General features: G+C 36.9%; 1 protein-coding gene across 1 annotated transcript in view; it reads left to right on the top strand.

The window, feature by feature from the left end:
- LONP2 (lon peptidase 2, peroxisomal) overlaps positions 1-14,445 on the top strand; it is a 45,008-nt gene that overhangs the window by 12,546 nt on the left and 18,017 nt on the right. The window contains exons 8-11 of the mRNA XM_062604938.1: positions 2,486-2,627; positions 8,583-8,733; positions 9,233-9,359; positions 11,012-11,142. Of these exons, the coding sequence (XP_062460922.1) occupies positions 2,486-2,627; positions 8,583-8,733; positions 9,233-9,359; positions 11,012-11,142 (551 nt within the window). The remainder of the gene's footprint in view (positions 1-2,485; positions 2,628-8,582; positions 8,734-9,232; positions 9,360-11,011; positions 11,143-14,445) is intronic.

Here is a 14,445-nt window from a genome sequence, read left to right as displayed (position 1 = left end):
TCTGGTCAGGGTACATGAAAAAAAAGTATTGATTTTCTGTCACTATTAGAATGTTTTTTCTTATTACTTGCTTTAGAAGCCACTTAATTATTATACTCTTAAAACTGTAGTACTCCAAGGTATTGATCTCACTTGACTTGTCATGAGTTGTCTTGAGTGTATTTGCTTTTTCCCAGTTTTAATTCACCACAAATCTTGATACACTGTGTTTCAACCTACCTAGTATTATGGCTTATTTTAAAATGTCAAGAAACTTGATTGTGTGCAGCAGTTAAGTCTTACTGAAAGATGCTGTATCTGGGAGAATCTTCCACAAGTGTAAATGGACTTGAATCTGCAATGACTGTGACTTTAAGTCTATTTTCAGGGTTGTTTGAGGGCAAAAAAATATATTTCAGTCTATATCACAAGAAAGAAGAAGCTTTTCCTGTTTGGTTTTTTTGCTTGTTTTTTTTTTTTTTGTGTGTGTGTGTGTTTTGTTGGGCGTTTTTTTGTTGTGTGGTTTTTTTTTTTTTAAAGTGCTTCTATTTGGAAAATCTCCTATAAAGTTTTTAAAAGTGGTAGATCTGTGTGCATGAATATAAACAAACATCTATTGTTCAGAAAACATTTTGGTACCAAACACTTTTATTCTTTGAGTTGTGTTGCAATTGGATGGTGCAGGGAGAGAAACAGTAGTTATTCACAGTGCTTTCCTGTGACTGGAGAAACCCAGTTTACCCTCATTTAGTTTATAAACCAAAGCTGTTTCTTAAAACTAGATGCAACATGGGTATCTCAGGACTTTATATAATTTAAAAGGATCAGATAAAACTTGTATATAGAAAATCACAAACACACATTAGAAAAGTATAATGTCTTTAAGCATGCACTTGAGAATAATGTGCTAAGCAAGAAACGTTTAAAGTTTACCTAATTATGTTATCTGTTAAGTATTAGAAACAGGCTGCATTGTCTCTGAAGCATATAAAACTATTTACTAGTGTGGTAATCAGCTTTTGTTTGAAAAAAATCTCCAAAACAACAAAATCCCCACCACCAAACAAAATCTAAAACTACAAATAAAAAAAACCAAGAAAAATGAAAAAGAAATCCCCAGATTGCTACAATCATTACTTTGGTTGCACTGGTAAATGATTTACTTCTGTGAACTTCACTTCTCCTTCAGTCTTGTAATTTTCTGATTGGATTTTATAGAATCCTTTCATTCTTCTGGCAAGGTTGCCTGTGTACAGATGGAGAATGAAGTGGCGTGCTCATATAATAGCACCCCCATGCAGATTCTTAATCTGTAATGAATGTTACACAGTGCAGCCCTCAGTGGAGATGAATCCACTCACTTGCTGAGGAGTAAGACTCCACACAAAAGCAGAGATATGAACTATTGCATGCTGGCTGCTCCAGTCTTTAGCAGCTGTCTCATGAAAGTGGTAATAGGCAAACTAAAATTCTGCTGCATTTCTGTCTATTTATATAAGCACTTATTTTTGCTCAGATGTAGAATTGAAGACAGTAACTGCAGTTTGTTTTCTCAATGATTGAATATGGCATGGAACTAACTATTGCTGTGTGGTTTAAGTTTGGGTTTTTTTAATATTTAAAGTTTTCTCTAGTATCTTTTGAAATTACTCCCATGGTATTTTTGGTTTTATCTTTCTAAATGTCATCCTGTTTATTTTGGACTGTACTACACCACATCAAAGCAGGTCTGTTCTGTGTATCTGCTTTGTGAGGGTCATGAGATAGGTACTGTAATTCAGCACTTCATGTGTCTCTTTCTTCTTCAGTGACCAGTGTTTCATACTTTTAAAAAACTTTGATAAATGCAGCAAACAAGTGATACGTATACGTGTAAAATGTAGTTGCTCTGTGCGTTGTGAAAAATAGGTTTTACCACTATTACTGAATTTCGACTCATTTTTGTTCTGTTGCATTGTTCTAGATTTTTATTTCATGTTGAAATGACATAGTAAATTCAGTTATTTTCTGTGAGTAGTAAATAAAGCATGCATTTTATACAGGGGACATTGACAGTTCAGCATATTTGGAATTTTGAAGTAAATTGTAATGTGCTATGTGAACTTGATTCTTGTGACAAAAACCTGCTCATATCATTAGTAAAATGTTACTGACGTTCCCAAATCTGCTTCTCCATGTTCATACCGTAAAAGGGTGCATATACTGAATCATGTTAAATGCCTACAAGCCATAAAGTTTGGATATTCTTTAATGTGTATCTTTATCATTCCAGATTGGCTAGTGCACCGTGGCACTGGAATTTTCATCTACTGATGTAGTTGCTTATATTAGTTCAGATGCATATTCTGTGTTTTTATCAACTTGTTCCAAAAAGTTTTGCAAAACAGCAAGAATTGTTAACAGTGCTGCTTATTCTTATATTTTTGTTTGAGTTTTGTTTTGGTTGTTTCTACCCCAGTTGCACATGGCCGCTCCCTCTTTCCCCATATACATTTATTTCTTGCAGGCGCACCTATGTTGGAAGTATGCCTGGCAGAATAATCAATGGACTGAAGACTGTTGGGGTTAACAATCCAGTATTCCTATTAGATGAGGTTGATAAACTGGCAAAGAGCTTGCAGGGGGATCCTGCAGCAGCCTTGCTTGAGGTGAGAGATGTTAAATCATAAGCACGGTTTCATTTGTAATTAAAAAGAACTGAAATACTGGGCTCAGAAAGAAGGATTCACTGGACAAAAGATAGCATGAGAGTGTCAGCTTCTTTAGTCAAATACCAGTTACTGTATTTTAATGTTGGATTTCTGTCAATTACTTGCGCACAATGAAAATTTTGTTAGATAGTATGCTGAATATCTTTAGTCTCAGGGATCTGTGCTTAAACACAAAGAAGTGTTTTATGCTGAGTGTTTTGTATATTTAAAGACTGTTCAAATCAAACATTATTTATTTGTGGGACTTCAAGACATTGATTTTTAATGACCAAGTGCTGTTAGCCGTAGGAAAGAGCTGTAGAGCAGCCACATGGTAGCTGGACTTTTTCAAGCTTTCCCTCTCTTTCTTGGAACAATTGTAATGTATTTCTGAAGTTTTTGATGGTACAAACTTATAGTGGAGCCAAGCATTTTATCTAGCATGTAGTCTGGACTAGATGTGTGTTTTTTTTAGCAGTATTTTTTAAATTAGTGTTGTAATTAACTTTCTGAAGTTTTCCATTTAAGTCATGGATCCCCATCCTTGACTGATTACGATGTGGTGTTTGCTTTCCATGAGATTCAGCTATACAGTGTGTTTTTTTCTGAAATTCTGAGACTTTGGCAGAGAATGCGGATGAGTCTAGTTTTGAAGTATGTGGTGGTGTCATTTTATCACAAAGAGTTTAGAGGTGTTAAAGTTGACTTGCTTAAAGTCAAGTGAAATCTCCGAGATACAAATAAAGACTTTGATGAATGAGGTACTGTTGCTATATTTTGTAAGTCCCTCAACTGTTGTGAGGTTATTTGAGTAGGTTACTTCTTGGCATTTCAGGAGGCTAAAACTTAAGTGATTACAAAGAAGATGAATTGAGATCTATGCCTTGCAGACTTCATGTGTCCGAGGAGTCTGTAGCTGAGAGCAGTAATGAGTTGCCAGAACCTTCTTTCTGCTTTCTCTTTTTCCCTGGAGTAAGATACATGAAGATATCCCAATATGATTTCTTCTTCCACTGACTCGCATGTTGAGTGGTTTTATTCTAACAGTTTGCTAGAGGGAGGAAAGAGCATCTCCTCAGGTATGGGGAAAAGAAAGAGAGCGTTACCCATCTCCAGCATCTTAGTGCAGAAGACTGTGTACGTCTTCCTGTGCTAGCACTGATGATGAGGAAAGGAAGGAATGAGGAAGGTCATGACATAGCAAGACTGGCTTAGCCTGAAATCCTTGAGGCTGTCCAGAGCACGTGTAGCACAAGTGCACTTAATGGTTTTGATATTGTCCACATTTAGAATTTCCTCATATTGCTGCATTTTTACACTGAATATCTCTCTTTTATGTCTTCTCTGGCTATAGGGCCTACCTTCCTATCAGTGTTTCAGTTCAACTGCTTATGCAATTGTTCAAATGACATGTTTCAGTCAAAAGGAGTTGGTTTAGTAGAAGACATTTATCCAGTTGTTTTGAGTGAGCCTGGTTCACTTTCACTGAAATAATTTAGGGCTTAATCCTTGAAGCATCTCAGTTGTTATTAGACTTGTGATAACTTATATAGCTGGGTGATTGTAGGGGGGGATAAAAGTGGTTCCGGTAATATTTGCCTACAGAGTCATCCTAATGACTCTTTTTGACTGACAGTACTTAATATAGTGATTTGAATATGAAAAATGCTACTTACATTAAGGTGTCATGAGCTCATCTGGATGACTTTCTGCAAATGAAATGACAATTCACGTTCTACAAATGTCATTATTTTCTTCCTACTAGATAGTGTAAAATTACTGTTTTGACAAGGCCAACTAGTTCTTTGAAAGTCAGTTTATGAACAGGCTATGGTTTGAGAGCTCTGTTTTGATCTTTGCATGTTAACATGAACTAGTAATAATTTAAGTGTGCTAGAAAATAGCATGGCTTTATTTTTCTAGCTTTTAAAATATAACAGTTATGGTTCTTTACTTGGATATTTATAAGTATGTAGAACACATTTCAAGGGTACATGAAGAGCCTCTAAGTACAAGGAAAACAAACAGGTCAGTGTAACAAATACTCAAATACATTTTCTTTGTACTTTTCACTTGTGGGATATTATTTACTCTTTGCTGTCAATGGTAATGAGCTGTGTTTCTCAGTTTGCTGGTATTTCTTCTGTCATTTCCCTTTAGATACTGAACTAAGCTGGCCTAAATTTAGTCAGTGCATGGATAAAAAATAGCTGAAAATTGAATTTTGTTGGCTGCCTGTTGTTTGTAGGCAATCAAAATCCATAATGAAGCAGTGATTTGGCATTTCTTGGAAGAGAATATTTTTTTTTTAAATTTTCCAATTGTGAATCCAGATCGGTACATTAATGTTGCTAATTTTATTCAACCTTTGCTGTTTCTTTTAATGCATTTTTCATTCCCTGTTTTGCAGTAGAGAATTGGTATTTCTGTTCTTCTATCATGTCAAGTGTATAAGGGTAAATGAAATTAATTTATTTTTAAATTATCTGTGTTTGAATTTTTGATACTTTGTTGCTGCTTTGGGATGTTTCCATTTCCCACATTCCAAAACCACACTTTCAGTGATTATTCAGCTCAGCTCTTGCCATGAATTTTTCCAGCTGACATTTGTCAGGTTAGCTTCCAACTGTCTGCTTGGGCTGCAGTCTGTATGTAGGTCATTGCTAATTGACCATTAGATTAATCTGGAGAAGTAATTGCTCTATTAACCGTGTCTGGGCTGCTCCCATGTAAGATCTGTATATTTGTACTGCTGCCTAAACATCCTGAAGCAGGTGCTTTACCTCTTCTAATGGAGAACTCATGCCTGGACATAACAGCTTAATTTTCATCTGCTTTTTGTGGTTTACATTGTGGTTGGAAAGTCCATCTGGAACGAGCAAAGGTGGAGAACAAACAATAGTAAGCGGTCACCTAACTGACATGTTTGTTTTTCAGAATGCAGCTTCTTGTTTGATAAGTGCCATCATTATGCATAAAAGGAGCATCCTTTTTTGCTTAATATTTGGTGTGTTAAATTCTCACTGACTGTCTACAGTGGGATATATTCAAGAATATTGCTATATCCTGTAAGCTTGGAAGCAAAGCTTGATGTTTTATAATTTGGATATGTGTTTAGTTCTAGTGTTTCTGCAGAGTTGTTGCTTAAGCAAAGCAGAATGTCTTCCTATTTCCAGTTACTGTTCATCAACAAGGGAATATTTTAGCCTAAATTTAGATGACCTCTGTTTAAAACAGAAGAAGCCAGAAATGGATCCAAGCGCTTGATAGTGAGTGTTTGTATGCAGGGAAATAAGACCAGGAGCATAGCCAGGCAATTAAATGTTCATGGAACTTGTTCTGGATTTCGTGGTAATAAAAAGCTGGTACAGAGAAGCCTTTGTATGCACGTGAGCTGTTGGCCATAAATTAACCAAGATATTTCATTCGTTCAATGTTCTTTTTCTAATATTTTTGTATTACTTTAATTTCTTTGAAAACTTTTGATCTTGAACTTTAGCACAGATACCTAACTCAAGAGCAGATCTATTTGCTTTGGAAAATCTCTTAAATGCTTAGGCATGATACTGGTTTATGTCTTATTCTAAGAAATGGTTGCTGTGGCAAAGAGTTATTAGTCCAGACAGACTCTCACCCTTGTAGAAAATCTGAGATAATTGACATTTTTAGGTATAATATGTGTTGGTTTTGATTAGTGTTTCCTTTCCCTTTATTTGATAGTATTGTTTTCACATGATTACAGCATCAGTATTTTGTATCTTTGTAAATGCTGTTATAATCACCAGCTCAGCACTTAATAGAATCCATAAGGATTTTTGATTGCAGACTGGAAGGAGAAAGGGGTAAATGTGTGTAGATAAATGTGATAAAAAACCCCAGCTTGGTCTGCCAGAATACATTGTATAATACAAAGCTAATAGACTGGAATTTTGTGGAAATACTGTATTATCAGTGCAAAATAAAAGAAGGGGAGGGTAAGTTTAATGAGGATTTGCTGTTTAAATCAATTTTGAAAAAATTATGAGAGTAGACTTTGGCTGTGGGACTAACACTTGCCATAGATCTACTTTCTTTAAGGACGGTTTGTAGATGCTGTGATTAGATACACTGCCTGTTGTGTCCTTATGCATTTTAGGGCTAGACTGTAGGACTAGTTGAGGTAAGAGACATCTATAACTCTGAATTATGCATCAGTGTACTTGACTGGTCAGAATACTTCAAGGCCTTTACCTTCATGAGTAAAGGGAGTAAATGATACCATCTGCTTGCTGAAGAGCATAAGAAGCTTTTGAATAGCTTATAGCTAATGAACAATAGCATTCACTGAGTTCCAACCTTAGTTTTAGAATTTAGGCATATGCTTCAATGTGTTTTAAGATTTCACTATGAAAGGAACATATAACTTGTATTTTATTACAGTTGAAATACACTTTCAAGCATTAGTCTTAAATCTATGCAGTACTTTCTAATAAAATCAGAAATTGTTCTGTTTTAAAAGAAGTTCTACTGTGTTTCTGGCGTTCTATAAAAAAAAATCCTTTTACTAGTTTTTTGTGAGTAGAAAACATTTCTAAAGATTTTTAACTTTTCAAAGACTGAGCAGATTTTGAGAGTAATGAAAATTCAGGATAGTTTCTCTGATAGGCAGCTAAGATGTGCTCAGATTCCATTTTTTAGAATTATCAGCTCTGTTGTTGGCTGTAATTCAAGTTGCTTAAGACAAGGGGTGCATTCATTTGGGTATAGGCAGATAAATTATTTTGACAGCAGTGTGTTATTTCTCAGGAGATGCATAGGTCCCATTATTTGTAACATGAGAACTATTCATGTCAGTGTAGCATTGATAATTCGTCATTTGGGAAGGCAAAGTGTGACAGTACTTTAAGAGGGGTGGAATGAAGGTGGTTCATAGGTGGTAATACAGAAACCAAATGTAGATTGCTATATGAACTTCCAATTTTCAGCACTGTTAAAGAACCTACAGGAGAGCACCTGTGATTGATGTATATAGTTATCACCTAATGCAGAAGATCAGCTTATTCAAGTAAGAGCTTAAATACATGCCAGTGTTGCCTTAGCATACAAAAGTGGTACTAAAAGCAAGGGGAAGACAATACTATTATTTAAGCCATAGTTCTACTTGTGGAGTAAATTTTTGAGGTTGTCAGACTGGTTGGTATATTCTATTATTCTCTGTTATACTCCAGTGCTTGTTTAATATTGTCTCCATTTTCTAATACTGTCTCCATTTTCATTTGGGGAAAAAACAAAAATACAGAGATAGTGTTAGTAAAAAGCCAGGGCTCACCTGGAGTCAAGGCTTTCATGCAGTGTCATGGGCAATAAGAAAAGTTCCTAGTACTGCATTACTAGTAAAAGGCTGGACAAAGCTGAAGGAGTGATTTAGTGGCAGCAGATAAGGATATTCTTCCCCTTGGTTTTCACAGTTAGATTTCAAGCTGGTGTGCTTAGAGTAAGAAGAGCTACAGCAGCAGACGAGGATTGGAGTCAGGGAGTTCTTGAGAGAGTTCTACTGATACGAGTCCATGGGACTACATGGACTGCTTTTCCAAGGATGCTGAGTGTCCTTGAAAGGCCACTCTCTACCAGCTGTGAAAGGCCATGGAGTTGATTACAGGAGGTGACTGGAGCTACGTTGTAGCCATCTTTAGAAAAGGGTAAAAAGAATGAATGGGAAAATGACAGGGGTTTTTTTTTCATTTGGTGTGGAATATTGTTACAGAGTAATCAGAGTGAGGCAGGATATCGAGAGTCAGATTTTAGTAATGCTCATAACATATTTATGAATGTGAAGTCAGATTTGACATATCTGAAAGAAATATAATAAAATGTGCATATTTTATTTACTTCTAATTCAGCAACTAAATCAGTTTTGTGTTCACTCTTGTTAAGGTCTTGGATCCAGAACAAAATCACAGTTTCACCGACCACTACTTAAATGTAGCCTTTGATCTGTCCCAAGTCCTTTTTATAGCTACAGCCAACACCACAGCTACTATACCACCTGCTCTGCTGGACAGAATGGAAGTTATTCAAGTTCCAGGTACCAATACAGTGTTTTCATCAAAGTGGCTGTTGCAAGTCCTTAAATAATGTTGGGATTTTTTTTCTGAAATGAAAGCAGTTCCTTAAAGTAAGCCTGCCAGGAATCTAGGCTGGCCAGAATCATTAGAAGAGACTAGTCAGGATGCCTCTGTTAGGCCTCTGTCGTGAGAAGGAAGTTCAGTTGTAGGTGTATGGAGATACTTTGATACATTCTTTAACAATATTTTTACTAGTTAATGTGTTAGTACTCTAACTGGCTATTGGCTAATGCATCTTTTTAAGATTCCAGTGAAGAAAGGGATTGTTGTAACACTAAAATTCTGTTCTTATGTTCACATGAAGTTACGAATAACCGTGAAATATACCAACAGCCTTTCAAACTATAGCTGAGGTCTTTTCGTTAAATTGAAACAGGTAAAATTATAAATGGTAAGAAATTTGATTATAGTAGTGTATAAGCAAAAAAGATTAGTAAACATCTGCTTTTTCTTTTGAAGGATACACACAAGAAGAAAAAATTGAAATCGCACATAGACATTTGATTCCTAAACAGCTTGAACAACATGGCCTGACTCCACAGCAAATACAGATTCCACAAGTAACCACTTTGGACATAATTACCAGGTAAATCTATTATTCATTGCTTTAAGTTTAAGTATGTTTTTCTTTCTAGTAACTAGTAAATCATTGTTCTGCTGACAGACAGGGTATGCTGCAAAGTGACCGCACACTAGCTGTATAATATGTGGAGTCTATTAAACAAGCATTCTAAAGCCAATAAGCACCCAAAAAGCAAGCACACTAATGTGAATTAGGTAAATATATCTCTTTATATATAGTGAATAAGTACAGTAAAACAAATCAGAGATACAGGTATGTAAGTAAAGTACCAAAGAAAGTTAGCAATGCATTAGATCATTACTGTATAGAGAGAATAGAGATTAAGAAGAAATACATCATCAGTTACCACTGAATCATAATCCAGGCCCACACTTCCAGCTGGGAAGCCTCATTGCAGCCAATGCCAGGAGTCTCAGGTAACTGGGAAAATTCCAGTGCGATGCGTTCACCCATAGGTGAAGCTTCTTCTGTGATGACAAGAGAGTCCTATTTTTATACCCTTATCAAAACAGCCAGCTTTATGCCAGATTCTAATCATTTACTTGTGGGGCCGTGCATTTTCTTAAGATCTTACTGTTGTCCACTCTGAGAGCGCTGGCCAGGCGCCCCAGTGCGGCCAAGTATGAAGGTCATAAGACAGTTGCACACCTATGTTTTTCTGCCTCTTTGTGACAAACAGTCACAATGAACACAAACATATATAGGCTGCCAAATACATTGTGTCAAACAAAGCCGTTTGTTACGTTTCTCATTCATGAGAGGGAATGAACTCGCATCCATTACAATCATTTATAAAGGGTAACACAAAACATTTCATAAGATCTGTTGTCCTTAATAACTTCAGAAGTTCAGCAGTTGGTAATTTATAGAATTGCTGTTTGTTCCTGAGCAATGTCTGGCCCTGCTGCCTAAACTGAATTATCCTTCCCTCTCCAGAGAATTCCTTGTTCTGGCTCTCAGGGCATGGCTCACAATCACTTGTGTTGACACAATTTGCAAGGCACTAGGAATAAACAGCAATGCTTGAAGCTAGTATTCTGTAGTGTTCAGTGTGTGAAGCTGTGTTGACAGCCGGCAGTCTTTATTTTAAACAATGAAGTTTGATCTATGTCATTTTCATAGAAAGTATTGAAGTTACTATTTTGTTTCTTGTGACTTGATGGGCCACAATTGTCTAAAAATTGGAACTGTATAGAAACTATTCATACAGACTATTCATACAAACTATTTAGATAATAACTACCTTATTTCCAATTAATTAAGCATTTTATGACCAGGAACAGCATTTTGGCAGTGAGTGTTATTGTCGGGTTTCTTTCTAATTCATAGAGTAAAAGAATTGAAAAAAATCTGAGAAGGACTCAGTGGTATTGGAGCATTGTTTAGCATTTCACTTGGCAGGAGCCGACCTGTCTTCTTCCTATTCTTTGTCTTTCTTTAAAATTTTTTAACAATTTTATCAGCAAATCACAATTATTTTGATAAAAGCACATGATATTTTTTTCCTGTTTATCCTGAGTATCCTGGTTTTCCTGAGTAGCCTTTCACATCTCATTTTATTTGAATATATTTTTTAAAAAGAAATCATGTTTATATTTAAAAGATTTCTCTCTTACAAAGCACATCCACCAGTAAAACATTTGTCTCTATGCTAGGTACACTAGAGAGGCAGGAGTCCGCTCTCTGGATCGGAAGCTGGGAGCTATTTGCAGAGCAGTGGCAGTGAAAGTAGCAGAAGGACAGCACAAAGAAACAAAGCCAGATCGTGCTGAAGTGGGTGAAGAAGGTAGGTGTCTTTGAATATTTCATTAAAAAGGATACTTCTAACATAGGCACTAAGATGCTGATTTATCAACCTTTTCTGCTTTTTTATGCTTAAGGGCTCTGTTTTCAAAATGCAACTAGAGGGACATTCTTACTAAACAGGGTTCAAGTAGTCCTAAATTAAGGCTTGGGGTTAATTTCAACCTGCCAGGTTGGTAATTGGGAAGTACAATGGTCTGTTTCGTATCTTAGGTATGCAGTCATGATTTGTGTATGGTTTTGACTTCCTAGGCTTTTTTATGCAAATATTTCAATATCTTTTTTTTTTTTTCTTTAATAGAAGACTAAGCATGGCTTTAGTTATTGTATTTAAAGCAGTTCTTTAACTGTGGTATGCATGGTCTACCAGCTCAGAAATCAGTCAGGTTGTTTTGTTGTACTCTAAATGTCTGCTTGAAGAGCTTTGGAATTAGAAAGGTGTAGGTTACTTCAGTGTGTGTGTGTGCTGATTTCTCACGTATAAAGACAGTAGTGATTTATCATTCCCAGTCATCCAACAGACTGAATGAAAACTAAACATAGAATTCTTAGACAGTAAAGATACGCAGGTGATTTCTTTGCCAGTAAAGGTAGACCTCTTTCTGTTCTTGAAATAGAAGGGAGGAAAGAAGGAATCAGGCCCATAATCCAGTTCATGTGCAAAGTGCAGCTGGTGACTGCTCTTTCATCCTCAAATTAGTGTTCTCTTTTATAAAAAACAACATACCTACTGTGTTTGGGGAAACGTAACATACAGAGCAGAGACTGTTGTGCTTTTATTCCAGCCAGTTGCTGATGGAGCATCTTGCTGTGCACAGCAGTTTTATGTTGAAGGCTTCAGGGTGCTCACTGCAGCACCAGGTATTGTCAGGAGCCCTCAGTTCAAGGTGATGATAAATGTGAAAGGACAGAATCCAAACCTGAAATTGAGCTTTTAAAATGTGCCTAGTTCTTAGTCTCGATAAAATCTAGCGAGCAGGGTGTCAGATATTTGGTTTGTTTGTTTTTCAAAGACTGCAGTGACTCCGGTTGATACTTCCTAACAAGAAATACTGCCAGTCTGTCAGAGAACAGCAGTGTCCCAGAGGACACTGGAAAGCAGAAACTGCAGAATGGCTGTTTACTTTTGCTCCACAATACTCACAAACAAAATACTGAACAGACCCCTGTTGGTCTGATGTTGTGAAAGATTCTGCAACGTAGCCGGTGTGGAAAAAACCTTTAACATGTTGTTGTGGTTTAAGCCCAGCCGGTAACTCAGAACCACGCATCCGCTTGCTCACTCCCCACCTTCTTCCTCCGCCCACTCCCAGAGGGATGGGGAGGAGAATTGAAAGAATGTAACTCCCATGGGTTGAGATAAGAGCAGTCCAGTAACTAAGGTATAACACAAATCACTGCTGCTACAACCAATAATAATAATGATAAGGGAAATAACCAGGGAAGAGGATACAGCTGCTCACTGCCCACCAACTGATACCAACCCCGACCTGAGCAGCGATCTAGCCCTTCCAGGTAACTGCCCCCAGTTTATATAGTGGGCATGACGTGCTGTGGTATGGAATAACCCTTTGGTTAGTTTGGGTCTGCTTCCTCACAGCTTCCTTTCCTCCCTGGCAGAGCTCAGAAAGTCCTTGGTCAGAGTAAACATTACTCAGAATCATAGAATCATAGAATGGTTAGTGTTGGAAAGGACCTTAAGATCATCAAGTTCCAACCCCCCTGCCATGGGCAGGGACACATCACACTAAACCATGTCACCCAAGGCTTCGTCCAACCTGGTCTTGACCACTGCCAGGGATGGAGCATTCGCAACCTCCCTGGGCAACCTATTCCAGTGCCTCACCACCCTAACAGGAAAGAATTTCTTGCTTATATCCAATCTAAACTTCCCCTGTTTTAAGTTTTAACCCGTTACCCCTTGTCCTGTCACTACAGTGCCTAATGAATTTGACGCCACAAATAAAAACATCGATGTTATCAGCATTGTTCCCAGGCTGTCAAAAACACAGCACTGTACCAGCTATTAAGAAGGAGAAAAATGACTGCTACTGCTGAACCCAGGACACATATGTATTGCTAGAATAGTTCTGGACTGATACAGGAGACAAAAATAAGGAGACTCATCTGTTCCTTTGAAATAAGGCAGGTCGTAGATCTGAATGGTGCCTCCCTTTCTGAGAGTAAATCCTGGGGGAGGAAGTATTACTACAATTATTACTACTACTATTGCTTGTACAAACAGGGGTATTAATTAGAGTATAGGAAGAGTTTTACCCATAGTAAAAGCTTTTGTAATTTGTCTCTGGAAATCTGTTTATTGACAGATTCAGCTTTACCATGCCTTTTTTCTCCTCAGTCGGTATTTCCCTTCTGAAAATTAAATCTTGTTTTATCTTGTTAAGTTTTCTAAGACCATGATAACACCTGTGGAAAGTGTAATATTGGAAGATGGAATTTGGTCTACAAAGCAATTTCTGCTTAAGTGGATTCAGCTCAGCTTTCTGTAAATGTTTGGCTTAAGGAAAGTCAATTCCTACTATGGCTGTGCATGTGTGATGACTCTGCAGTTTAAAAAGTCCCATTGACATTAAAAGGAAGAGCTTTTAAGACATCTTTAATGCTTTCTATATATGTCATGTACATCTTGTCAACCTTCTCTTCTCTGTGCTGGGTTAAGTCGAACAGAGTTTGTCAATTCTTCTGTGATACCTGAATTTGCTCTTGAAGCAGAATGCTGAGCTGAGCCTTTGGGCTGTGGTGGCCAGGGTTGCTAGCATCGAGCAGTATCAGGTGTCTTTGCTACTGTCACTTTTTTGATAGTAATTTCATCAAGTCATGTTTTTAAAGTATTTCTTTACAGTGAAGGGTATCTATGTCTAAACTGGGCTTAAAAGGTCTAACATGGTTGCTAAATTTATAAAAAGTGTCATTCTGCTGTTCAACCCTTCTGGTAAAATAAAGGAAGAGTTTCAGAGCACAGCTCCTGATACTATAAGAAGAAACATTTTATTATTAAAGCAAAGAACAAAAAAGAACTGTATTAGACTTCTCAATCCAGTGAGGGAGGTATTTACAATGTTAAAATTAGCACTGTACTTGCAACTTAGGTGTTTACACTGTTAAAATTATACTCTGTTAAAATTAGTACTGGACTTGGAACTTACCAAAGCAAAGTGAAAACAGAAAGCTAAATGCTTCAAAAGAGGGCACATGCTAGTTTTTTTGGATGACACACAATCTGGAGTAAACCCAGAAGAAATGAACTGTGAAGAGTTGCTTTTGT

The sequence above is a fragment of the Pezoporus occidentalis genome, unplaced genomic scaffold (genome assembly GCF_034315485.1).
Source record: "Pezoporus occidentalis ecotype Australia unplaced genomic scaffold, CSIRO_AGI_Poc_V1 ctg89, whole genome shotgun sequence".
Classification (NCBI taxonomy): Eukaryota; Metazoa; Chordata; class Aves; order Psittaciformes; family Psittacidae; genus Pezoporus; species Pezoporus occidentalis.
Note: the sequence above shows the minus strand (reverse complement) of the source record. Positions and strands in the feature narration are given on the sequence as shown.